This window comes from Oenanthe melanoleuca, chromosome 4, assembly GCF_029582105.1.
Source record: "Oenanthe melanoleuca isolate GR-GAL-2019-014 chromosome 4, OMel1.0, whole genome shotgun sequence".
In the NCBI taxonomy this organism is placed as follows: domain Eukaryota; kingdom Metazoa; phylum Chordata; class Aves; order Passeriformes; family Muscicapidae; genus Oenanthe; species Oenanthe melanoleuca.
The window spans coordinates 11,608,329-11,634,945 of record NC_079337.1 but is presented as its reverse complement, the minus strand read 5'-3'; the positions used below and the strand labels follow the sequence as shown (position 1 = coordinate 11,634,945).

Sequence of the window (26,617 nt, the reverse complement as noted above, 5' to 3'; positions counted from 1 at the left end):
TCACTACAAGAATGACATTGAGGTGCTGGAGCGAACCCAGAGAAAGGAAACGGTGCTTGGGAAGGGTCTGGAGCAGAATTCTGATAAGGGAGATAAGGGTGTTTAGTCTGGAAGAGTCTCAGGGGAACCCTTAGTGCTCTCTAAAACTACCTGAGAGGAGATTGTAGCCAGATAGGGATTGGTCTCTTCTCCCAGGTAGTAAAGGAGAGGACAAGAGGAAATAGCCTCAAGTTGAGCCAGAGGAGGTTGAAATTGGCTAATTAGGAAAAATGTGTTCACTGAAAGGGTTGTCAAGCTGTAGGACAGGCTGCATGGGGAAGTGGTGGAGTCACCAGCCCTGGAGGCATGCATGACCCATACACAACCCGTTTGCTTTCGCGGTTTAGATGTAGCACTTGGGGACGTGGTCTACCGGTGTGCAAGGTAGTGCTGGGTTAGCGGCTGGATTCGATGATCTCAGCCCCTGAAGGTCCTTTCCAAGCTGCAGGACTTCGTGACTGTGAATCCCGGAGCAGGGACCGAGATCAGGCACGCCACCAAGCCCGTGCCGCAGTGCCTCTGTCGTGCCACCAGGCGGCGGCAGTGAGGGCGGCGCTGCTGCGGTGCAGCGCTGCGGGCACCAGGCGGCGCCAGCGAGCGCCTGGCGGGAGCGGCACCGCCAGTCCGACCGCATCCCGGGATCCACAGCCTCTGGATCCCCTTGCCATCACCGCATCCCGGGATCCACAGCCTCTGGATCCCCTTGCCATCACCGCATCCCGGGATCCACAGCCTCTGGATCCGCCTGCCATCACCGCATCCCGGCATCCACAGCCTCTGGATCCCCCTGCCATCACCGCATCCCGGCATCCACAGCCTCTGGATCGCCCTGCCATCACCGCATCCCGGTATCCACAGCCTCTGGATCGCCCTGCCATCACCGCATCCCGGGATCCACAGCCTCTGGATCCCCTTGCCATCACCTCATCCCGGCATCCACAGCCTCTGGATCGCCCTGCCATCACCGCATCCCGGGATCCACAGCCTCTGGATCCCCTTGCCATCACCTCATCCCGGCATCCACAGCCTCTGGATCCGCCTGCCATCACCGCATCCCGGCATCCACAGCCTCTGGATCGCCCTGCCATCACCGCATCCCGGCATCCACAGCCTCTGGATCGCCTGCCATCACCGCATCCCGGGATCCATAGCCTCTGCACCGCCAGCCCCGACCGCATCCCGGCATCCACAGCCTCTGGATCTCTCTCTGGGAGATGTGCCCTATTGCGGGGAGCTGACGAGGGGAGCTCATTGCAGCACCCAGAGCGGGACGGTAAATCACAGCTGATGCTGTTTGTTTCATGATCCTCTCCGGGCAGGGAAAACTCCCAAGGCCAAGAGAGGAAGTGAAAGGAATGAAGACCTTGAGGCTCTTCGAGTACACTGCAGGTACTTTTGCTGGACATCATTGTGGGAAATAAACACAAAGTCAAAGGACATCCCTGGTCTCTGAGGAGGAAATATGCTGCTTTTTGTCCCGCATTAATAAGCTCCCGACAAGGTTTGCTGTGAGGCACTGGGGAGACCCTGCAGGAAAGCACCCTCCAAGCCATTCCATTCCTTCAGCAAGGCAGACCAAGTGTTACAGTGTTGAAAGCAGTTCTTACTTGGCAATTACTGAGATACTTACATCCACTTACTGTTACCATCTTGGTCCCATTTAAGGAGTTGAAGAACTCCCATTTCTACTAGAACTTTTTTCCCATACACAGATAGAGACCCAATGCACAGGTTTTGCCATGGCAGAGTTTGCTGGGAGTGGGATATCCTGGGAACCCAGGCATCACCCTGCAGGTTTCCCTCAAAGACCAAATTGAAGCAGGGAGTTTAAAATGTGTTTTCCAACTGTTGGCTCCTGTGGCACTGTGCAGACAATCCCTGTGACAGCTGCTGACGGGGGAAACCACAGCCCTGGCCAGACACAGGACACAACAGCAAAGATCTCATCTGACACCCTCAGGCTGCAGAGTCTCAGCAGGACTTGGCTGGTAGTCGTGCTTTGTGCTCTTCTTCATGGAGCTGGCACTCACAGCATCTTTTCAAGGAAGGGGAAATACTTGTTACTATGAATCAGTGCTTCTTCTTTAACTGGCATGAGGGTCAAGTTCCATGATTTATTTTTGTACCAGAGGCCAAGGTTATATTTAATGTGCCCTTTGGGTGCTTGCTGGCAATGAGGGAGGGAGATGAGCAGAAGAATTGCTGATTTCAGAGCTGGTCCTGATGATGAGCAGCAAGATACAAAAGTAATTTTGTCAGTGAGCAATGCATTTACAGATATATTGTATTTCCAATGGAGCAAGTGATGACTGCCCTGCACAGACATGGACACAAGGGAATAGCTCTGTGAGGAGACAGATTTTTGCCCATGCAATGATTTAGGAAAAGGACATTAGAATAACTTTGCAGCTCACCAAGAAGATGTCCAAGAAGTCTATGAGCATTTTGGTAGGAAGCCAAAAAGATGAAGAGCCACTATGGTCCTGCATTTGTAATTCTGTATCATGGCTTAACCCCAGCCAGCACTTCAGTCCCACAAAACCACTCACTCATTCCTCTTCACTGGTTAGAGGGAGAGAGAATCCTAAGAGTAAAAGTGAGAAAACTCATGGCTTAAGGGAAAATTTAATAGATAAAGCAAAAGCTCCACACACAAGCAAAGGGAAACTAGGAATTCAGTCACTGCTTCCCACAGGCAGGTGTTCAGTCCCAGTAGAGCAGATGACTTGGAAGACAAACACCATCACTCCAAGTGTCCTTCCCTTCTGCCTTCTTCCCCCAGCTTTACCTGCCTAGCATGGCTCCATATGTTATGGGATATCCCTTGGGTCACTTGGAATCACCTGTCCCAGCTGTGTCCCCTCCCAGTTCCTTGTGCATCCCCAGCCCCCTCGCTGCTGGGCTGGGGTGAGAGGCAGAAAAGGCCTTGGCTCTGTGTCAGACCCGTCAGCAATAACAAAAACATGCCTGTCTTATAAACACTATCTCCAGCACAAATCCAAAACAAAGCTCATGCCAGCTACTGAGAAGAAAATAACTCTACCCCAGCCAAAACCAGCACAGCCTGGTTCCATGAGAGGCCCCAGTTATTACAAAGGTGGTACAAGGAGGTCCCCTAACCACAATGTCCTAACCAATCCTTTTCCTTTAGCATCCAAGAGAGACACAATCAAAAGCCCACATCTTCACCCACCAAGGCTGCAAATAAAACCAAATTGGTTTTATTTATTTACCTCAAAAGCTCCATAGCAATACAGCATTCCAGATAAACACCTGCACAGCACGACAGACAGGTTTTCTTGGTGTCAGGCAATTAACCTGTATCAAAGTATAAATCGAAACACCAGGTTACAAATCATTGCCATCAAACATTGCTGGAGGTTATCAGGTTTGCTTGATTCTTTTCTACAGCTTTATCAACCAAATCTTCCTGGAACATCCTCTTTTATATTTGTCAGAGAGTAATGCAGAACTTGAATTCAGGTATATGGATTGAGTCTTAAAATATTGGAAATAACATTGTGAACATTTGTTAAAGCTGCTTGTGCCTTCATTCATTGGCTGTTATATTCACTTGAGCTTATGCCTTGTTATTGTGGAGAAGTATGCACAGATATAATGCTGTCAGATGTGTCACAGCTAATTGTGTTGGACTCCAAAGAGCCTGAGGGTCTGTCCTGTCAGCTGGATTGTGCACCTGTAACTGATACCCACCTACCCAATTCATACATTTTGGGAAGGTGCCCAACAAGGAGCTGGGCCATCTGCCAGCTCACTGATTTATGTCTGTCACAGGCTGAGGTCGGTGAAATCTGACTTTGCTGTGCTGCACAATTACTTAAATGCATTACCTACCCATGAGGCAAACAAATCAAATCTGCTGCTGCTGCAGTACACTGTGTTGTGCTTTTTCTTTATTCCAGCCTTACAGCATCAAAGCTTTAATTAAAAGAAGATGTAAAATGGAAGGCAACAAGCTGTCTGCATTAAGTGACATTTTACTGTGCAGGTCATGCTGGATGGAGTCCTGTTTATCTCCTCTCTGTTGCTCATAGTCAGATCTTTTAGAAAGGAGAATATTTTGGATGGCTTTATCAAACATTTTGAATGTAGTTTGTGCAAATGTCAAGTATTTCTTTATGGTCAATAAGTCATAAGCAATGTTTAATAACCACTTAAAATGCATCAGTTAAAAGACAATATAAAAATGCTGAACTCTGAAACAGGTTCATCATGAGTGCTGTGGGAAGTGGAGGTCAAGCAAAAAGGCACAAGGTGCCAGTGGAGAAGAGAAGGTATAAATCTTGCAAGAACAGCCAACTCCACTCAGCTTTCACAGGGTGTTAATGCTGACCCTAACAGCTGGCCTTGGCTCCCCTGAAATGAAGACCCAGGGCTCGTGTCTCTCCACATCTCCTGTGTGCCAGAGTGCTGCTTTTCAGCCCCTGTAGAGGTATCCTGCAGAACAGCTGGGCCTTTTCCTCAGCTGCCCAGAGTCTGCTGACAGACACTGTGTATGGAAAGGATCCTCCACTCCAGCTCTGCAGTTTGGGCCTAGACATAAAGCAGAATTTTGGAAAAGATACACTCTAGAATCTCATGTTCACACTGTGATTTAGGGTTAAGAGCTGTTAAGACAGAAGCAGCATGTAAACATGTTTTTGTTTGTCACAAGGGCGTTTAAAACCAGACCTTGTAAATTTGCAAACAACAGTGGTGTTGGCAACACACTGTGCTCTGTGCAAGGGAGAACTCTGGCCAACCATAGCTGGAGTATGATGATCACAGGGAGAAAGGGAATGGGGCCAGGGAAGGGGGAGACTCAATAAAAGTTAGATGTGCTGTCACAAGCATTTTGTCTGGTTCTGTGCTACAGGAAACCTTTTCTTCTCTGTGGCACCAAGCACAAAACATGTTTTTGCTTATTTCAATACATGGATCAAAAAGAATTGAAAAAACAGTCATTTCACAGTGGTGTAGGAAAATATGAGAACTTAAATACAGGCTTGGAGCAACCTGAAATCCCAAATGAGAGAGAGGGAACATAATCATGCACAGATGGAACTGTGCAAAGTGAGTCACCTGAGAGGCAAAAGGCTGACAGCTCACAAGAGTCTCCAGAAGCAGAGACCAAAGGCACATGGAGTCAGGACCCATGAGAACCTGTGAGGGAACACTTCTGTTTACTGAGGCTTTCCCAGCTGATGGGATAACCTTATATGTTTTTATTCAGGACTGCAGCTGGGCCAGGCTCACCTGGGGTTAGAATACAGTAGGTGACAGACTGAATCAGGATGTGCCTACCTGCTCAAAATTATCATTCTCTTAGCTAGGTGCAAAAAACAGATAGACTCTGCCACTTCCTGTCAAAGTAAAGCTGAAATTTAAGGCCATTCTTCATTTTTGTTTTCATCAATATTTACTACCATTTAATTCAAAACAATTCTTTTCAAAATAGGCTTCTGAATTACCCTCCTCTTAGTCTTGTAAACATTCAAATAACATTCCTAAATATCATCCTAGGTAGTTAATCCTGCTCAGGTGGATTAAGCACACCCTGACATTTAATAGTGTAACCATCACACCTCCTCCCTGTGAATGAAGCTAAATGCAAATAGTACTTCTTTCCTCTCCCTGCATTGAGTTATCCTGAGAACTAAGTAGCCTTTTCCTTTGAATCCTTACAATTCAATTTATGTCATTCAATCAGCACAAATTTGAGTTTTGAAATAATCAGGAATGGAAGATGACAGCAGCAGATATTCTGCAAGTGCAGAATCACAGCATTCCAGATTGCCAGGGCCTGCAATGGTCCTGTACAGAAGGAAGATGGCAAAGCAGCTCAGACCACACACAGAACATTTCTACATGACACTGTCATGCCAAAACCAAAGATTACACAGAGCTGAAGCTTCCATTCAATGCTGGACATGATTTTGAATGTGTCCATCTTCCTGTGGACCCAGCACCGTCCATGCTAAGTCAACATGAGAATGCTCCAAAATTTCCATATGCTTTGGGTCAGGACCTGCAAGTTCCCAAGCTCACTTGTAAACACAGGATTTCACAAAATCACTTGCATTTCAAGATGATGCTTCAGGATTTCATTTTGCATGTGGGCCTGGTCTTTCTGTTTTTATACAAACATGTAATTTAGTTTGAATATTGCTTCAGTTTTGGTCTTACAGAAGTGGCATGGATTTACAACACTGAATGCTTATTATCCTATTCTTATTTGCTCTTAGGATAAAGCAGTAACCCTTTCCATAACAGCAGGCAGTGGTTGGATAAACAACTAGTAAGCAAAGATGAGTAGGAAATAAAAAGGGAAAGGAAATAAAAACTGCTAGTAAGTACAGTAATGCCACAGACTAGGTCACACATGAGCTGTCTTCTGCATGATTTCTACTTTGAGGAATTTGTGCAGATTTCTGCCTTCAAACCCGTGAATACAAAGTAGCAACTGCTTTCAGAAAGCACTTTCTTTTTCTGTGTCAGTTCTAGAAAAGCCTTTCTCTTGAGAGTTCCAGAAAGAAAAGCATGGTCAAGCAAGAAGTTACTCCTACACACCAGGCTCATCTAAAGAAACACAAGTATGAGAATCTCTGGAAGGATGCTTGTCAGCAATGCCCTCACTTCACCAACCCTCTTTTCCAAGTCTGCCCCCAGAGACCCCAGCACTGCTGGGGCATCCAATGAGGCTCCCACAGGAAACACCAGGCAAGTGCCCTCCATTAGGATCATGTTCAGCACTTTTCCCCCAAGCAGCATTTGTTTTCTTGGAGATGCTCAGCTCAGTTCTGATAAAGCTGCCTTAAATCCCAGATGTCCATAGCAAATAAGGAAGCCAATTGAAATCAGAGAGAATATGTAACTGGAAAGCTTTGGGGGAGAGCAGGAGATGCTCTTCTTTACATTAATGATGCCTCCAGGATTCTCCATCATTAATGGCTTTACATTCCTATTGATCATAAATACTGAATATGGGGCTGAAAGATAAATTATGTGATGCCCCAGACAGCTGAGATGTAAGGCAGAAAATAAAAGAATGCTGTGCAGCTAAGAGCTGTGCTTGCTATCTCTTTCAAAGAGGAACCACAAGTCACAAGAATGGTCTTGCAGTGGGGGAGGAAGCACAGATGAATGAGAAATAAACCCCCCACTCCTCGGGGCTGCTGGATAATGCAGCCAATGTGAGCACGGCCAGCTCCTCCACCCCTCGGGATGCCTGCGCCAGCTCACCACCAAGAGGTGTGTCCTTGCTCGTCCGGAAAAGAGCCCGGCAGGCAGCGAGCTTCCCTCTGAGCTGCGGGGCTGTCGGACAGTGAGGAACCGCACATGACCTGGCAGTGCTGGAAACAAGTGCCTTTAATATTGCAGGGCTGATCCGAGTCCAGCAGCACACTCAATAGCATGCCTCGATCTCCAAAGAAGAGTGGTTGCCAAGGAAACCACTTAAAAGCCTGCTTTAAAATATTTGCTACATATTCAAAAGCCACAATCATTTCCTGCTGTCAAATTACAACAGGTCTTCAAAGATCATTAGGAATATTCTTCAATCGTCAAGGCAGAAATATCCCCGTGGTTCTTCTCAGCAGGCAGATGACTGAATTCTGATCTGGAATATTATCTTTGTCAAACTGAAGCTATGACACAGAAACAAAATCAGATGTGCTACTGTGCAGCCATCCCAAAAATCAGATCTTTCGATTGTATATTCCTAATACAAAGTTTTTGTGCATGGCATCCTAATACTTTGAAGTACCACAACTTCTAACTTATGATACTTCCTAATAGAATCATACAATTGTTTAGGTTGGAAAAGTTCAAGGAGAAATTCAATTTACACAGCTAACATGCTGTAATTGGAGAATGCCAAAGGCATAATGTGAAGGGCTAGGAACGTCCTGTTCTAACTCACTTTTCCCTGCATTTAAGAAGATATATTCTTCACCGGGGTCACAGAAAGCTCAGCCAAACCTTTTTTTTTCTGTTTCCAAATAAACTGCTTGAATACTCCAAAGCCATTTAAAGTGTCAGGATAAACAATTCAACCATTCTCTTACTTTCAGAAAACACAGTGTATTGGGTTAGTTAGCTTTCTCATAGTAGCCCTCAGTGCTGTGGTATTTGTATTTGTAGCTGGAGTAGTGTTGAAAACACAGCAGTGGTTTGGCTGCTGCTGAGCAGTGCTGGCACTGCTCTCTGAGGAGGAGGAGTGACAGTGGCTTCATTTGGTGGCTGCTCAAGGTCAACCCATCACACCTGGGACCACCAAGGAATGAAAGCTGACTTTAGTTTTAATGACAACAGCCAATCCCCTAGGCAAGCTCTTGATCTGACCTTCCCAGCACAGTGTTTAGATACAGGACTTTATTTCCCATCTTCACCAGGACAGAAGCAAGCCATGTCATCTGAATTGAGAGGAATCCAGTGGCAACAGATGTACCTCTGACTCTTACCTTCCCTGAGAGTAAGAACTGGTTCAGAGCCTGCAGTTTGACCTGGGCAGTCCTGGGAATGTGCTTAAGGTATAGCCCTCCTGTTTCAGAATGCCTTCTGTCTCTCTCTACACCACAAATCCCAAATGAAGTAGAAACTCATTGAGCAAGATAACCAGAGGAAACAAGTTTACCATGTCCCAAAGTCAGCCCCGAGCACAGAAGGTTTGTCACATCACCCATAAAATATAGAGCATGAGCTTGAGAATTGTTGCACATCATTTGAGCAGTGTCAAAACTAATATTTTTTATTTCTTGTTTCTAAACAGAATGCCTATTAGCTTGCTTAGTCATGTTTCAGTATTAACATTGTGATTACTTATGCAAGGGCAATACCTGGCAAGAGTGCCTCATTCAAGGTGAAGAGGTCCTCAAGAAGCTTTGGTGCAGCATTTTTCTCATCACCAATGTCCACACTGAGAGCTGTCCACATCCAGAGCTGTCCATGAGCACAGGCAGCCAAATGGCCATGTTAGGGATGGCCTTTCCCACAGTAGTTCACCTGATTTTGAAGAGTTGCCTTTGAAAAGTGCTGTGAGAAATTACAGCTGTTGCCAGTTATTTGAAAGCTGGTGCTTAAATACTGGGCACTTCACCACAGCCACAGGTTTTCTGGTCTCTTCTGACCTATTAGCAGACCTACATTTTACAGACAGATAATTAGGAAAAAAATTCTTCACTAATGAGGATAGAAAACATGGTGCAAAAGCAAATTCTCCAACCTTTAATATCATGTTCTGGGATTCAGGACCAGCTTTTCCTACATTTTTAGCTTGGTCTGAGATCTGATACATGGCGATTACAATGGACATTTCTTTTTCCCCCACCCAAGAATTCCAGCTGCTGTGTGTTCAGTTACAATGCTGAGTACATAGACAACCAATCTGCCCCTTCCTCCAGGAGTCTGGTTTGCTTTCCAGTTACACAAGACAGCCCCAGATTAAGGGTTTAGGGGAAAAAATTGTGAGGGGAAATTCCAAATTAACTGTTTGCAGTCACAAAAACAAATATTGCCTTTCCTGTTCCTGAATTTTTTTGCCTCCTGTCCTCCAAGTGCTATCAGAGGCCCCTCAAAGTACCAAATGTTTCATTGCAGCCCATCCTGCCTGCCCTGTACCCTGTTCCTCTGCATGTTCTTGCCATTGTGCCCTGGCCTTGTCTTCAAGCCTTCTGCCTTCTCACAAAGCTATTCTTATGCTCACTGCCTCATTTTTTCCTGCTGCCTCTCCCAGATGCCTCCCACTTGCCTTCCAAAGCCTTGTAAAGATAAGAGCAGCTGTACTGCATAAGGGCTCAACATGAAACATTTGTCATTTCCATGCTGGCCTTTCACTGCCAACTCAATGGGGCAGAAATTGTCTCCCAGCACCCATGTAGGACCCTGACACTTGTGGGAAGACCCCTCTGGTGCTGCTCTGAAAATGGCAATACCTGTTTTAAGGTAATATGCTGGGGTTTTTTTCAGTAATTCACTGAGCTAGCTTGGATGAATCCTGCATTAATCCTTTGTGCTCAGGAGAACTGCTGTTCCCTGCCCAATTTCAGGAGAGCTTTGTTTTTCCTGTCTCACTGAGGACAATCAGGAACCAGAGAACAACCTGCAGTGACAGATGACACTATTGTTACGCCCAAAAGACTCACAGGATCAAATTTCATTCTAAATGCTGAGTGGAACACGACACTTCTGGAAGCCAGAACAATTTGGTACATGCTGCCATGCTCACCTAACCCCTTCTTCTACAAGAAAAGCTGTACAGTGAGAGGTCTGAGAGGTTTTATTGCTGCTCTTCTGGCCAGAAGTAGCTGGGTTTTGCAGCAAACAAAAACCTCACTCCAACAAAACAAAAGCTTCTTTACCTCAAAAATGTAGAGGGAAAACTTGACAGTGACCTCTTTAAGATCCTGTGGAAATTGTGTTGGCTCCCATTTTTCTCTCAGGTGACTGTTTTCGAGTACTCTGGTCTCTGGCAGACAGCATGAGGTGGAATGGATGGCGCGTTTCAAAGATTTTTGTAATCAGAGCCATCTGATTTGCCAAACTGCACCAAAGGTCAGACTGGCAGTAGCACAGTGTGGAGCAAATGATCCCTTTAAACTCCTGATTGGACACGGGTCACGTCAGAAGCACACACAATTATCCTTTAAACCTTTCGGATTTTGGTTCCAAAAGGGCAGCTGCTGCTGGTACAGCTTCCACCTGCCGAATCCAGGCCAGAAAGGAGGCTGGAGCCAGGGAGGATCGGGTTCTTCTCCCAGGGGACCAGCGCCAGGAGAGGGCACGGCCTAAAGCTGCACCAGGGGAGGGTTAGGCTGGACCCGTGCAGGGCCAGGACTCGATGGTCGCTGTGGGTCTCCCCAGCCCAGTAAATTCCGTGATTCTGTGACCCCGGGGGCTGTGCAGGTCACCCCGGCCGCAGCCACCGCCTCCCCGCTGCCGCAGGCCCGTGAGGGGCGGGCGCGGCCGGCGGGCGGGGCGGGGGCGGCGGGGGAGGCTCGGCCGGCGCCCGGCGGGGCCCATTGGCCGGGCGGGCCGGGCGGGCGGGGCCGCGCCGCAGCCTCGGCCGGGAGCGCCGTGCTCCGCCGCTGGGCGCTGCCGCCGCCGGGCCGGCACCGGGAGGAGCTGAGGGGCCGGGGCTGGGACCGGGAGGAGGTAAGGAACGGGGCCGGGGGGCCGCGCTGGCAAGCGTCTCCTTCTGTCGGCCCTTCCTCTCACTCCGCTCTCCCTTCTCCCTCAGCCGCGGCTGCTGGGCGGGAAGGGCCGCGGCGGGGCTGGGAATGTCTGTCAGGGAGCGGGGCTGGGAGTGTCAGGGAGCGGGGCTGGGCACGGGGCTGGGCACGGGGCTGCCGCCGCTTTGATATGCTCGGAATAAACGCGGCCTGAGCTGATTCGTGATGAGCAAATTGCAGCCTTTGAATCGCTGCTGTCCCTGTGCAGTTTGCTGCCCAGGCAGAGAGGCGAGACTAAATTGACACGGATTTAAAAAAAAAAAAAAAAAAGATAAAACAACAACGCACCTGCTTTAAGGCGAGTTTAACACCCAGAACCGTACGGTCCTGCCCACATCCGTGGGGTTGGGAAGGCACACGGAGCAAGTGCACTTGGAGCTGTACATTCCTTTTCACATACGTCGGCTCCCTCGGGGCAGCAGGCATGCCTTCGCTTTCTTCCGGGTTTCCTTTTCTTCCCCTTTTCTTCTGGCAGCCTGGAAAATTTCCATCTGCCGAGCAGCAGGCAGCCTGTAAAACTATAGTTTTAATCATCTCATCCCGCTTTATGTGCTGTGTTTCCCTGCCTGTCTGTAGGAGCTGTTTGTCTCCAGGAAAGCATGTACAGATGAACAGAATCAGGTGGAGAACCTCAAGGCAGATTTCCATCTAGAACTGTCCATCTTGGACTTTGTCTCTAACACCAGTGCCCCCCTTTTCATTACCTCCGTCTTGTTTTGCCCAGATGGGTCTGCCCAGTGTTTGCAGACATATCAGCTGGGAAAGAACAGGCTGTTGTGTCCCCAGTCCTGTTTACATAACAAACTAAAGTGCAGGTTCCTACTCCTGACTTGCAGAGACAATTGAAAGGCAAAACTGTCGTCACTGTTTTTACTTGCCTGGTGAGAGTTGAATTTGATAGGGAACAAATGCATTAATTAGCTTGTGAGTTTGGATTGATCCTCTGATTCATGCTGTGGATACTGAGTAGTCTAAATATAGCAAGAATTTCATGTTCTCTTCTCAAGCTGACAGAAGTGAAAACGAGCGTGGGTTTTGCTAATTGGCAGGCTTTCAGTTTGGTTGTGCTGTGTTTCACAGAAGGAAGGTAACCTGCTGTTCTTCCGAGTCAAGGGTAGCAGGAAATAAAAAGCAGCTCCAGGAAATAAACCAGGTTTTAAGTACCTGTAAGTACATTAAAATAAGGGTGTGATATTGCCATCACCCTGCAGTAAAATGGAACATCTTAAGATCTGATGTAGTTCCATGTTCAGCTGGTGCAACGACAGCGATTTCCAGAACATTCAGCCTTTTATCAAGTCAGCAGTTAACTCTAAGTGCTAAGTAAAGAAACCTAAGAATTGCAAGAAAGGTAAACCCACAGCATCTGAAGCAACATGCTTTGAGCTGGGAACAACATGTTTGTTGAAGGCCTCCCAAAAGCTCTGTCACTGCCATTTTTTACTAAAACAACCCCTAAGTAACCTTTGATTGCATATTTTTTATGAGTACACAGGTTTTTATCTAGCAACTTAAATACATAGTTTAACAAATATTTCAGATCTACAGATGCAGTTGTGATTGGCTTGGGCAAAGGACAACACCAAGTCACTCCAGCTGAGAATTAAAGTGTCACTGGGGTACAAGTGTTGCTCTTTGCTGCTCAATTGCGTCAGATCACCCTGCTGTCATTTTTAAAATTTTTTTTCCATTCACCATAAGCCTGGGTATTTTTAGACCTTTTGTTGTGTCATATAATACTTCTCACTCATAATTCTGCCGTTAGCAAACTTGTAGCAGTTGGGTTAGAAATCCCTCACTGGGTTTATATCTTTAGTGTGATTAGTTACAGTGATCTGTGCAGTTCCAGTTCAAATTACTCCAGTGAAACAACATGTAATTATTACAAACTGCATCTCAGGACTTGGGTCAAGTTGGGTGTTACTCTACAAAAGGTCAAATAATCCAATCTTTCTACACTTTCCAGCATGCTAGGAAAATTTGCATCATTAGCAAATTTTTGCCTGTGCAGAGCCAAGTGGTTTGTTTGAATTTATCTGGACTGGAAAAGAGATCTGAAAAGCTTGATTGCTCTGTGTTAAAAAGTATTGTTCAAGACCTCCATAAATGTGACAGAATCAAATATCTCGTACAGAAAAAAAATTTAAAATCGAAGCAAATCTATTTCTCCTCCCTTTCCCCTGGGAATCACAGTGCAGATACCACAGCTGGTGTTGGCAGAGCATGCGTGATAAACTCATTTTCACAACCTTATGAATATGTGAAAATACGAGGTATTTTAGCGTTATCATCACTCCCATTTGTTCCAAGCTTTGAAAAGCCGGGATGTCATTCTGCAGGGGGCCAGCAGAAGTGCCTCCTGGCTGTGGGTTGGATGTGGGATAGTTTCCCGGTGAGTCACGCAGATCCCGCTGCAGTCCTTGCAGGGAGCGCTGCGCTCCGCATGATCCGCGGGCTCTCAGGGTGACATTGTTTCCTGAATGATGCAACTGAAAAATCCCTTTCCCGCGCTTCTTGTTTCCTGATCGTTTTTCCCTTTGTTCTCCAAGACATTCCAGCAGCTGCGCGTCTTCCGCTCCTGGGCTTTTTTTCCGCTACGAATCTCTGCGAAAACAAGTTATGTCCACGGCTACTCTGATTACCTTGGTACGGAACGGGGGGTTCCAAGTGAGAAGGCGAGCCGCGCTCACGTCCCGCTTGCTGCAGGACGAGAAGCGCCCCGCCGCCGCCTGCTCCATCTCCACCTGCGAGCGCCGCGCCTCCCGCTTCGACCCCGACGGGAGCGGCCGGCCCACCACATGGGACACCTTCGGCATCTGGGACAACCGCATCGATGAGCCCATCCTCCTCCCGCCCAGCATCAAGTACGGCAAGCCGATCCCAAAGGTGAGCCTGAGCAACGTGGGCTGCGCCAGCCACATCGGGAAGCGAAAGGAGAACGAGGATCGGTTCGATTACGCGCAGCTGACGGAGGATGTCCTGTACTTCGCGGTGTACGATGGGCACGGCGGGGCGGCAGCTGCAGACTTCTGTGATAAGTACATGGAAAAATATATTAAGTAAGTGCTCATCGAGGCAATGTGTGTCAAGTAAATTACAGCAGATTCCGTCCTTAGGAAATCAATGGGTTGTACATTGTAGCTAATCCTCCCAGGTTGTGTAGCTGCCTGACCTTGTGGGACAGCAGGAACATTGGGTGGAATAGACATGCTGTGAATTACTTACTCTGCGGGGTGCCTGCCCCTTTGGGCAAGGCCAAAAACACAGGAGAGGAAAGCACGACTGTGTCCCCTGTCCAGGAAATGGCTTGGAACACAGGGAGAGTGTGGACTGACTGTTTTCACCCAGGGTGAAATCTCTATGATCCCTGACGTATGGTTTGCTTACACTCTTCTGTATCTATCACATCCCTGGATGCTGGGTAAAGAACTCAGATATTTGCAAAATTACAGGATTATGCTTTCAGTGCACAAAGTTAGTGAAATCACATTACCTTTTCACTCAAGTCCAGCGTCATTCAGTGAATGCAGGGAGGAGATAAGACTGAAACAGATTGATCAGGATGTATATTTATTGGAAGGAGGTTTAATTTGTTTGTTTGCTTGCTTCCTTCCTTCCAGGGAATTTCTTGCTGAGGAGGAGAACTTGGAAAATGTTTTGACTAAAGCTTTTCTAGAAATAAACAAAGCATATGAAAGGCATGCTAATCTCTCTGCTGATGGTAGGTAAAAAAATATTCTACTCATATAGGTGTGGAGTATAAAGTTTGTCTTATTTGCTCAGTAGTTTTGCAGTCAAATGTCCAGAAAAGCGCTAAAAATGAAATAACTACTGTAGGTCTGTCAAATTTACTGGAGGAGTTATGAACCAGAATATTAGCATAACATTAATATGTTAATATGATTCTGAAAAGGATTATGTTTGTCAAGGTAGCAAAGAGTGATTTAGATTTGCAAGAACTATAATTTTACTGGTAAGAAATATGGAGAGGGGTGTTTCTTATTTGTGCTTTTGTTTTTTTAGGGGTGGGGGGATTGGTGTTTTTATATGTTTATTTGTTTGTTTTAAAGCTGTTACTCCTGTGGATTAAAAGCAACAGTGTCAAAGTTCCCCTTCCTAACTTGGCTGCTGCACCTGAGGAGGAACGTAAGCCAAAATTAATGCAATCGATATTGCTTCTGCACAAACAGAATCACAGGAGTAGCTGAGTGGGAAAGGGAAAAAAGCAGTGAAGAGGAAAACAAGTTTGGCTGTGGTAAGGCTGTGGTAAAGCTGGCACCAGCCCTTTTAGACTCCCATTTAATCCTGGCTGTTAATGAAGTTCTTGTGTGTGTGTCTAAAGACTAAGTACATCTGAAGTTCCACTTGCAGCAAGCAGAGCTGATAGAGAGTAGCTTAGGAAGGGAGATAGAAGTACCTGTCCCAGTTCTGTCACAGGAGTTTTCTTGGCCATGAGATACAATTTTGAGAGTCAATTTAGCTAGTCTTTAAAAGAAAACCCCAAATGAACCCAATTAAAAGGGAAAAAAAACTGAACCCCAAAACACCACCAACCCACAACAGAAAAAAAAATAAAAACCCCTCACAAACAACCAACCAAAAACCTGTCCCAGTACTGGTGCACAATAACTGAGGTTGTTCCAGAACAGAAACTGTAAAAGTCTTCTCTCTGAGAAAGACTGGAAGCCAAGAAGCCCTGTAGGGACTGAAGTGTTGCTGTGTCCTCGAGCTGCTTTTCTGAAGCAGTAGCTGAATACAATCAAGTAATAGAGTGGCTTTCTGCACTTTAACTGCTAGATGAATCTAGGTAGGCTCAAATGCAGGTCAGGCAGCCTGACTGTTGCAGCATTGCCTCTTGCCTTAACCTGCACCAGGGATCAGGAAAAAAGTCTCAAGTCCTGAGATGCAGCCCTTTAAAAAGGAGGATTGAATCTATAAAGGTTATTTTCCCATTGTATTTCATGTGGTAAAAAAGACCATAGTTACTTTTGACCTCTGGGTTGGATTTTAGCTGAGCTCACAAGAGACACATCAGCAGAACAGATGTGCTTTTTATCCCAGAGCCTCTTTGCAAATATGTTTTCTTACCAACCCAAATCCAAGACAGCATTTGAGTACTTGTTTGTGTGCTTCCATGGATCAGACCATTTCATTTTCAGATCTAATTGTCCTCTTCCATACCCCTTTGTGAGTAAGAAAACTCTTGGTTTGGCTCATTGTAGTGACCTCTCTGTCAGAGCAGCTCCTTGAGGAGAGGGATTGAGAGCTGTGCCGGATGTATCGTTCTGTTTTTCTGAAAACTGTTTCCAATCATAACACTTTGTATGTGAAACTTACAGAACTGAGTAACAACAATATTTGACAGACAAACTGTGTAGCAAGCAGAGCATTTTAGATCTGCTTATAGGATTTTTTTCTAAAATCATTTAACTAACTGCGCTTAATGCCAGAAAACGTCTGCAGCAGTTACCAGGATACTGCACATTAAAAAAGCAAAGTAGAGGGTAAAAGAGTTGCCAGACACCCACAGAGGCCACGCTCTGGCAGGTACTCAGTGTTTCTCAGGTAGGCTGAGCACTGTTCTTGGCTGAAAATCAAGCTCTGAGGCAAAAAATGGAGTAACAGGGTGCAAAGTCAAGTTTGGATTTCTGAACAGGTTAAACTTCTTGCACATCTGTTGTTAAAATAATACTGTGTTGACTGCTTTGTGTGGATATTTTTGTTGCTGATGTTATGAAAGTTACATAAAATTTCAGTGCTTGGCATGTATCTTGGTTAGAAGCTTGCTTCCAAACTGATTGAGTTTGCCAGCAAACTTTCTGATTAAGTGTGGCTATTCTGGATGTGACAGTCAAGACAGTTGCTGGAGTATCTTGAAGATGGTGGTTGATTGTGTAACTTGGTATGTCTGGGTTACACTGGATGGTCCCCAAGTCTGACCTCCTTTTGAAACCTGGCTATAGCTGATGAAGTGCAAAATAATAGTTTTGACTTGTTCCAGCAGATGACCTTTCCAGGGTCATCCCCCTTCACTGTGTCTGCAAAAAACACCAAACTGCACATTCAGGATGTCCAGGTCCTTACTAACACACAACCAGCTTCAAAACTTTTACCTGGGTGTTTGCAGGAAACTGAACCCTGGGACAAATCCCTGTAGCCAAAGTGGCATGTTTGAGGCATTGTTTATAGTACTATTTAATGGGTAAAACCTTACATAAGGCACAAACTTAACAGGACTAGAGACGTGCCTTGTTGGAGACCCCAGCTGTGCCTTCAAGGCTATGGCCCTCTGTAGGTCACTTAACAATGATATAATATTTGAAATTAGAAATGGAAAATGCATAGCACAGCAGGTAGCTCCTGTGAGCTTTCAATAATAAAAATGGTCTATGTGTGTGTTCCAGGTGCTGCTGCTGTGCCTGGCATGCAGCTCACCAGTGCTATTGGAGTGCTGTACTGGGCTGCTGAGCCTGCTCCAGTAACCCCTGTGACAGTGACCTACATCTTTTTTTTCAGACAAAATCATAAGAAACTTGCTGTAGGCAGGTCTGGGATAATCTGTGCTCTGCCTAAATCCTGTGTAATCATTAACAGCTTAGAGCTGTGTCTGAAGCTTGGGGTTTGATACCTCTTCAGAAATGATTTTTCATTCCCTTCTATGCATTTAAATATAGCCAGTCACTTTCAAATCACTGCTCAATTTAGGTGTAGAACATAAAGGAAGCTCACATCCAACAAATGTCATTATCTACAGGACAACTGCCAGAAATGGGCAGAATTTTCTGCTATTTTTTACCAGCCATAAAAACTGAAATCTAAAGGCTGAAAAGCTTTGCTCAGCAAGGATGGAAATAAGAAATTAAATTCTGTGCTTCAGGAAATTTGAGCATTTCCCTGGAGAAATGTGAGACAAATCCTCTCCTGGCCTACTGGAGGCCTACCAGGTATTGTTACTGCTTCTGTTCACTGCAAGCCAGAGAAAACAAGAGGGAGTTTGTCCATCAACCTCCACATTCAGTGCATCCAACTGTAATCACATTGGCCACTCACTTCTAGAATAGCCAACTTGTTAAAACACAGCCAGGTATTAACTTGTCTACCTATGTTTGAAAGGGTTCTTACCCTTGAATCTTATTACACTGACAAACAGCAGAAGTTATTTAAAAGTAATTAAATTTTTAAAGTAATGTTTGTTTTGTTGGGTTTTTTTAAAGTTACCATTCTAAATAAATGATTTTTATTTCTTTAAATATGTTAACCTGCAACACTGAGGAAAAGAGAGAGCTGCAGAAATTGTACTTTAATATTTCATAAATTTATCAGCATTGTAAAGGCAGCCTTTTTATCCAAGGGCTCTGATTATTACCTAATCAATGTAGAAGGTACTAATTACAATATTAAAGGGATGTTTATTTTGCCCATTTTTCCATTAGTCAGAACAATTAATATGCTTCTATTCAGTGCCTTTGAGATGGCCCCATTTCATTTGGCTCTGGTTTGAACTCCCCATATTGGTGTAATTACCTTGAGGGAGCAGATGTTCTTCTGAGTGGCCACTCTTAGCATTGACATAATTCTTCATTTGATCAGTTGGGTGGTTACTTATCTCCATAGGAGAAACAAAATCTACTTTTTTATTTGGGCTTAATTTAACTGGTTTTGTCACACAGTTTTTGCAAGAAGGCAAGAACAGTGGCAATTCCCCAGAAATATCAAGGCTGATTTACCAAGGCCAAAGATTCAGGTGCTTCCTACATGACCTGCACCGGGCAGTGCAGGCAGACCTGAGAGTGACTGACTCCATCCCATGTTCTGCAGCCCTTATTCTTGCATCTCCAGTGTTGCAGGTTTACTTTGTTTGAACAAAGTCCCTGGGTGAATTTCCTATTTGCCTCTGTGTGCGTGTTATTTGTGGCAGACACTGTACCTGGTCAGCAGCTCTAGAACTGGAGGCCCTGGACACTTTAAGCTGGGCTTCAGTGGAAAGAGAGATCTGCTTAATTTTGTCCCAGGTGAAGGAGTCCAGCGGTTCCTAGCCTGGACTACTGGAAGGTTTCCACATCCTCTTTGTCACATTAGTTGAGATGACTTGCAGTAGAAGTTGTCCAGTGAGTGTTAAGAACCTATTGAAAGATCTTAGTTTTATAGTGATATTGTTAGGAAAACAAAATAAACTCTTTAATTGTTAAAACCAATACATGTGCTGATGCAACATATTTTGTGTTGAACTAGCAACAGTTGTAGAAAAGCATTAGAAATGTTATCCCATCATCATTCCTGTGGTTTTGAGCTGTGCTAGAAATCACATAATGTTATATCTGGCTCCATGCATGTTCTTGCATCCCTACCCAGAGCATGAACTGGATCCAAGGAAGAGATTGTGAGCAGCACATATTTTTTTCCTAGGAGTGCTATTTAACTAATAAAGATATAAAGTTCAAGTCTATGTCCATTACCATAATTCTAGACAATATCTTGTTATTCAGTACCAGCCCTTGATTTTGTGATAGCTGCTCTTTTCTTTGGGAGTTTGCACTGAAAAGGTGCAGATTCACCTGAGTTCCAAATATTTCTCGTCTTCTGTGAATTGAAGACTATGATTTAACTTTCTATATGTTTCTTAGCATAGTCCTAAAACCACAGAATGAAATGGGAAAGCAGCAGCAGTTCTGCATTAATTTTAATGTCTAAATTAAAATGTATGTTCTGTAAAATAAAAAGGTAGTTTTAAGTAGGTTGCTCTATTTCACTTGTTCTAACTGTTAGCTAAAACAGGTATTTTACTGGTTCTACTAAAATTTCTAATTGCACTGGTACTTTGGTACTTTTTAATATCTTATTTTCATAATGTGCCTCAAAGTGACCCTGCACTGGGCTAGTCCTTGCTTCAGATGAGAAACAGGATGTTGGTGCCCACCTGGATAGCTGGAAGCTGCCACATCCAGTTTCCAGTGTCCCAGCCTGCATGGCCCTGGTGTGAACGTGGCCACCATGGCTGATGGTCACCTCTGGCCTGCTGGTTCAGCCAAACCCAGTCCTTGCTGCAGTAATAATACCTGTTTTAAATAATAACACCAGCTTAGTTAACACCAGTTTGTGAGGGTTTGTGTTTGGGATTTTTTTTGGTTCATGGACTCACTGCTTTCACTGCACAATAAGGCTCAATGCATCTTCCAGGGCTTGGAGACTTCAGTTTATTCCCAGCCCCTTACAGGGTGTTGGCAGCTGGTCAGATTTGGGGCTGCCTGGCATTCCTTGGGATAAAACACAAAGTCCTGTCTCAAATCTCTCCCATGTCCCTGGGGTCAGGGCTGCAGGACCAGAGGTAGGCGCACATGTAGCTGTAGCTGATCTCTGCAGAAGCAGGGGTGGAAAGAGAGTGACATGTTAACTGTTAGTGACATGAAAACAAGGATATAACTGGGGGGGTCACATTCCTAATCATCATCTCAAATTGGTTTGCTTTGAAAAAAACTGGAACAACTGGAAAAGCCCAGAATGCAGGTGACCTACAGAGCACCTTTCAAGGGGATTTGCAGAGGCTGTAGATGCAAATGTGTTCCAGGCAGTAGCTGGTTCTGTCCAGACATTTTGGTGTAATAGCTCAAGTCAGCAGGAGCTTTCCAGGCATCTCTTGCTTGGTTACCTCTGCAGAATTTTCAGGAAGAGAAGATAATAGCTGTAAAGTGGGACTTGCCCCTTCAAAAAGCAGAGGAAATGAGAAAAGCTGGGCAGTTTTTCTGGCATTTTCTTCACTGCAGATGATACTACAAATCTTTTTCTTGAAATAGGCACTTGCATTTCTCTTTTTCAAGAAGTTGTTTTGATTTTTTTTTCCTCCAGACCATTGACTTAGCAATTCAATGTAGCAATTGAAATGAGAAGCCCTTAAATCTACTTGCGTGAGTGATTCCAGGCAGGTCCCTGAGTTCAGCCAGCCAGCTCAGCTCACTCCCGTGCTCTGTAGAGGAGGAGGGCAGCACCAGGGCTCTGTTTTGTCCTCTGGGCACTCACAGTGACCCCCTGTCAGATGATCCCAGCAGTGCCCCGGGCAGGCTGCCCAGACAGCCACTGCCACCTGCACCAGTTTGCAGGCACAAGGCAAGGCTGAATCCCAGAATCCAGCTTCACCTTCTCACTGGGACTTCCAGCAAGCTGACAGGGTGTGGAGGGAGCAGCGTTCCTTCCTGGAAAAAGCCAGGAAGCCTTTTGGCTGAATCCTCTGGGGAAAGCAGAGGGGGAGTGTAACAGCTCTGACAGCAATAGGAGCATGCCACAGACCGATCTAATGCTTTCCCTCTGATGATCTATATGGAATTACAATTACTGTAACCATAGTTATATATTGCTGTATAATTGCCTGCTTCAGCACCTAACAGAGAGAAAGATCCATCACCTTTATGGTGACCTGCTTGTGCAGTCACTATGCCCAGGAGTAAGAACAATAACCCTGTAACTTGAGGTGAGCTTATGGGGCTGAAAAACTGTGCTACAAACTGAAAGGAAGCCACTGTACCTTGTACTGCTTTTATCCCATTTGCCCTGTTTGCATGGAGCCATGTTGTTGCACAGAAACACTTAATCCTTTTTACCTCTCCTCTCTTTCCCCAGTCCTACATGCATGCATGTTTGCTGCTTTTTTTTGTTTTTTTTTTTTTTTTTTTTTTTTTTTTTTTTTTGTATGTATAGATTTAGTTTAAACTTTAAAGCAATTACTTGCTGATTAGGTAGAGCACAAGAGCACAAGTTGTCTTCATTTTACCAATTGAAACTGTTGCTGTTATAAATGGCTCCACTCTCAGAGGCAGTGCTAAAACCTCTCTCTTTGATGCCATTTGTAGCAACTCTGCTGAACTCTGGGACCACTGCAACAGTGGCTCTGCTCCGGGATGGAATTGAGCTGGTTGTGGCGAGCGTGGGAGACAGTCGTGCTCTGCTGTGCCGGAAGGGAAAGGCTGTGAAACTCACCACTGACCATACTCCAGAGAGAAAGGACGAGAAGGAAAGGTACCTTGGCTGGTGATGTGGCTTCCCAGAGCACTGCCTCAGTCAGGATGGGCTGTGCTCTGCTGCTGGGCTGGGCCAGGAAGAAAGAGTTGAGCCCTGCTCCAGTTAATGCACTGGGTCCTGTTTAGAGGACCAGGGATGTGGAAAGGCCTCCATGAGCATAACCTGTCTCAGCAGTAAGATCAGCATGACTAAGATTCAGAACAGAGCTATGACCACATGGTTCAGACTTATCCAAAAGTGCCAGGTTAGAACCAAGTTAGAACCTGAGGAAATGCACTGTGATTTCCAGTCAGGACTCAGCCCACCAAGACACATCCCCTCCATGGAGCCCTTCAAACAGCTGAAGCCAGCCCTCAACCTCCCAGCTTGGGCTCTCCATCCATCATTCCTCATTCTGGCTAATGACAGAAATAGAAGATAGAGATGGGGGTAATGGTGTGAAGCATAACTCATTTGCTTTTTCCTTTGTGCCTCTGGACAGGATTAAGAAGTGTGGCGGCTTCGTTTCCTGGAACAGTTTGGGACAGCCTCATGTGAACGGTAGACTTGCAATGACACGGAGCATAGGAGATTTGGATCTTAAAAACAGTGGTGTGATAGCCCAGCCAGAAACAAAAAGGGTTCAGGTAAAAGAAGGTCTGGTTTACAGGGACAGCAACACTTGGACTGAGGGGCTTCATAGGTATTTGATGCTGTGGTGGTACCCACACGACACAGGCCCAGGTGAAGCCTGATGGCCACGTGTTGTTTTTTACTGAAGTAACCAGAGAGCAGCTCTCATTAAGTTGTTTCAGATTAACAGGATAGAAAAGAATCTGGTGCTAAATTCAACCATATCAACTTCTAAATCTCACTTCTTACTGTAAAATAAATGACGAGGGAAGAAAGATAACACATGATATGCATTCCAGGTATCCTGTGGTCAAATGGATATTTTTGAGGTTAATGCTTGTATAAAACAATCACTGAGAACCGGGTGGGATATGGATGGCTGCCATCAAAAAAGAGATTTGCACAGTTGAGAGGGAGGGAGGAAAGGACAGCTGCATATATCTTACCATACCTTAGTCATCCAGACATCCAGTCATCCAGAAAACAAACATCCAGAAGTATTCAGCCTCCACTTTGGCAGGAAGCTCTCCTGTCAATTTGCATTCTGTTTGTTACTTTTTCCCAGTGCACCTCCCAGGGCCCCAAGAACTTACATTGTTTTGGATCTAATAAAGTGCCACTCACTAGGGGTTTACAGACATGACTGCAGTGCTATCATGTCTTCCTTGAAAACCTCAGCTTCAGGAAAAGATTTTCAGAAGAGCACGGTGTTAAAATGTGGGGGCAGCTCCCTTGCCTTGCAGCACTCACCCAGAGTTGTGCATCCTGTGTGTCTCTTGCAGCTGCACCATGCACATGACAGCTTCCTGGTGCTGACCACCGATGGCGTCAACTTCATAGTGAACAGCCAGGAGATCTGCGACTCCATCAGCCAGTGCCACGACCCTGCTGAGGCTGCCCATGTGGTCACTGAGCAGGTAGTGCCAGGGGCTCCTGGTTGGGCTAGTTGGGCTTTTAAAAAACCCCAGTTTTTGATTTACACAATACCACACATTCAGCTGAATTCAATTGGCTGAGACATCCACCAGTGCTGCTGGCCAGCCTTTTCCTTACCCTGGGTCTCGCCACGTCCTTGCCAAGCATCACATGGATTAGCTTGCTTAGCTCACAGTGCACTGAACTGCATGGGACTGTAACTGCAGCTTATGCCTGTGCTGAAAATGTCCTTGTCATAGACAGAAATGGCCGGTTTCAGACTGTGGTTCCTATGGGAAGCTCTGGGGTGTACCAGAATGGAGTATCAGGGCGGGGAAGGAGCAAGGGTGTGCTGTCCCAGGTAAAGCCAGGCGCTTGTTTCCCTTTCCAAGTGAGACACTGGTGCTGACACTTTGTTTCTTCTCTCAGGCAGCGCAGTTTGGCTCTGAAGACAACAGCACCGTGATCATTGTGCCATTCGGAGCCTGGGGCAAGTACAAGAATGGGGAGATCACCTTCTCCTTCAGCCGCAGCTTCGCTTCCAGCGGGAGGTGGGCGTGAAGACAACGCCACAGCTGTCCTTTGCTGCCGTCACCTGGCCACAGCGTGCTACAGGAGAACACCTCCATCTGTTCCTAGGCTGACCCAGTGTCTTGTCCATCTCTTCTGTTCCCAGTGCTAGAAGGTGCCACTGCTCCTTGGTGCGTAGTGCCCGTTGTTGCTTACGGCTGACCGTGTTTGCTGCCCGCGTTATTCCAGGCGGCAGCGGGGCAGCGCCCTGGGCTTGTAGCCCCAGCAGCTCCACACATCACTTTGTTGACACAGATGAGGTTCTGGGCTTTCACCTGAGGCAGGAGGGGGTGCACAGTCATTTCATGCCTCAGTTCCCTGGCAGCTGTGAGTGCCTGAGCCACATGCTGGCTTCCTTGTCCGGTAAAACACAGGGGAGCAAACGCACAATGTTCTTAGGTAGACAGAAAGATGGTTTGTTGTCTTTTCTGCTGCAGCCACCCAGAACTCCCCTGTGCTCCAGGAGAAGTGGGTGAAAAATGGAGGAGAAGTTTCAGAATGTTTAGGTTCTGATGCCAGTGGCATTTGGTGTAGCTGTACAAGTTCCTGAGACAGTGCTGCTTTATGCTCCCACTGCCATCATCTGTGATTCTCTAGCTCCAAGGAGACAGACCAGGCTGGAGCCACGTGCTGTTGGACAGATGGGAACCTTTCTCCATTGGGTCCAAAGCCTGTGCAGTCTCTGTGGACCATGCAGCAGCCCCTTGCACTGTCTTCTCTTTGCTGTCAGTGCCTGACAGAAGCACAGAGGAGGGAAAATGACGCACAGTTTTGATATTCAGAGACTCTCATCAACTTGAATTTCTTTTTTTTTTTAATAAAGAAAATAAGCTAATTTCAAAGAGTTTACTCTTCAAGATCTGATGTGTAAGACAGTTTATTTCTTCATACATGCATGAGGATTTTCCTGCCCTCTGCTGAAGGTGTCTGAGTTAGTTTTGATCTCTCATTTCTCTTCATGGTACAGAAGGAGGTATAAAATGCCCCAAACAAGCTAGAGAAAGGAGAGAGCATTGTAATAATATAAGTTGATTTTTCTAAGTTTTGGATATTGCTTCTAGCAGATGTCAGATATTTAAACATCAGAAAGGAGTCTTATACTTAAAGAAACTTTCCACTTCCCTTCTTGGAGAGGAATCTGTATCCAGTGAGGCATGGGGGGACCAGAGCTCTGATCCAGCTCGTATCACTGCTGTGACATGGACTGCAGGTGACAGGTTGGCACAGGTGAAGATCTGTCCCAGTTCAGACCTCTTCCTTCCTCCATTCCACACCAGATGTCAGCTCCTGTGGCAGTGAAATATGGGCAGAGAAGAACTGGTCTTTTCTCAGCCCTGCCACAGTATTTTTCCTTCAATGGATGCTTCCAAGAGCACAACTGTAAAAGCAAAACAAACTGAAAGAGAAGTTGCCTGATACTAAATCACCTTGTGATAAAAAAGAATGCTGAGGTGCCTGGCCTGATTCTGATTTTCCAGTGTGAAATACATATCCTCATTACCTTTTTCCCTTTCCTTTCAATCCAGGGTTACCCCTTAGTCAGTCGCTCCACGCATTTTTCCTTGTCTGTGGTGGAAGGCCCAGAGGCACCCAGCAGAGCACTGTTGTACTGACAGCATTAAGTACTGGGTGTTCAGAGTGCCCTGCTTCTGTCTGTCCCATCACTTGGTGTGTACAGTGAACTTATTTGGGTTGTAACTGCAGTGCTGTGTGTAAATTTCTGCTGTACTGGATGCTGATGCCCAGGCATGTGTAGTGAGCACACCACTGGTTTGCAATCCTAATTCCCTCTCTCTCCTCAGATTTTCCCCAGAGTTGGGGTTCAGTGTTCACCTGAGGTCAGGATGGTTGCTGTTGGAGATTTGTATTTCTCCTAATGGCATGGTTATCTTCTCAGGGGAAGAATCCATCCATAACTTCTTTGAAATCTTACCAGGGAAGGGATAAGACAAAGCTCTGTGAAACAGAAGATGATTAGATTAAGATGTATTGGTGGTTGCTATTGCTGCTTCTCTACTATTGCAGAAACACTTGGATTGGGAAGGACTCCTGGGCACCATCTCACCTCCAGTCCTTTCTATTGGACCTGCTGTTTTCTTTGCCCAGTTCCTTTTTCACTCCTGGGGCAATTCCTGGAGTTGCTGCTGTTGTTTGAGTCCTGCCTCAAGCCCTGAGGCTCAGTGGGCACAGGCCAGTCCCCAGTATGGGGCAAAAGCTGCTGGTTTTCACAGGGGTGGGCAAGG

At 45.9% G+C, this 26,617-nt stretch overlaps 1 protein-coding gene and 1 long non-coding RNA gene across 4 annotated transcripts; one reads left to right on the top strand and one right to left on the bottom strand.

Moving 5' to 3' along the window:
- Positions 1-1,130: 1,130 nt before the first annotated feature.
- LOC130252303 (uncharacterized) lies at positions 1,131-12,435 on the bottom strand. Of its 3 annotated transcripts, XR_008840329.1 has the most exons (5): positions 11,556-12,435; positions 9,043-9,179; positions 5,122-5,202; positions 2,828-3,357; positions 2,134-2,623 (listed from the first exon to the last, which is right to left on the bottom strand). It is a non-coding gene; the product is annotated as an uncharacterized LOC130252303 (long non-coding RNA). The 3 variants fall into 3 exon arrangements; XR_008840328.1 differs by lacking the exon at positions 5,122-5,202 and having other exon boundaries at positions 1,131-2,623; positions 3,273-3,357; positions 8,877-9,179; XR_008840327.1 differs by having other exon boundaries at positions 2,134-3,357.
- On the top strand, positions 11,081-25,231 carry PPM1K (protein phosphatase, Mg2+/Mn2+ dependent 1K). Its single transcript, XM_056489735.1, has 7 exons — positions 11,081-11,190; positions 13,817-14,326; positions 14,888-14,988; positions 22,109-22,274; positions 22,759-22,903; positions 23,672-23,806; positions 24,234-25,231. Exons 2-7 carry the CDS (start codon positions 13,887-13,889, stop codon positions 24,363-24,365), a joined length of 1,119 nt encoding a protein of 372 aa, XP_056345710.1. The 5' UTR covers positions 11,081-11,190; positions 13,817-13,886; the 3' UTR covers positions 24,366-25,231.
- The last annotated feature ends 1,386 nt before the right edge of the window (positions 25,232-26,617 follow it).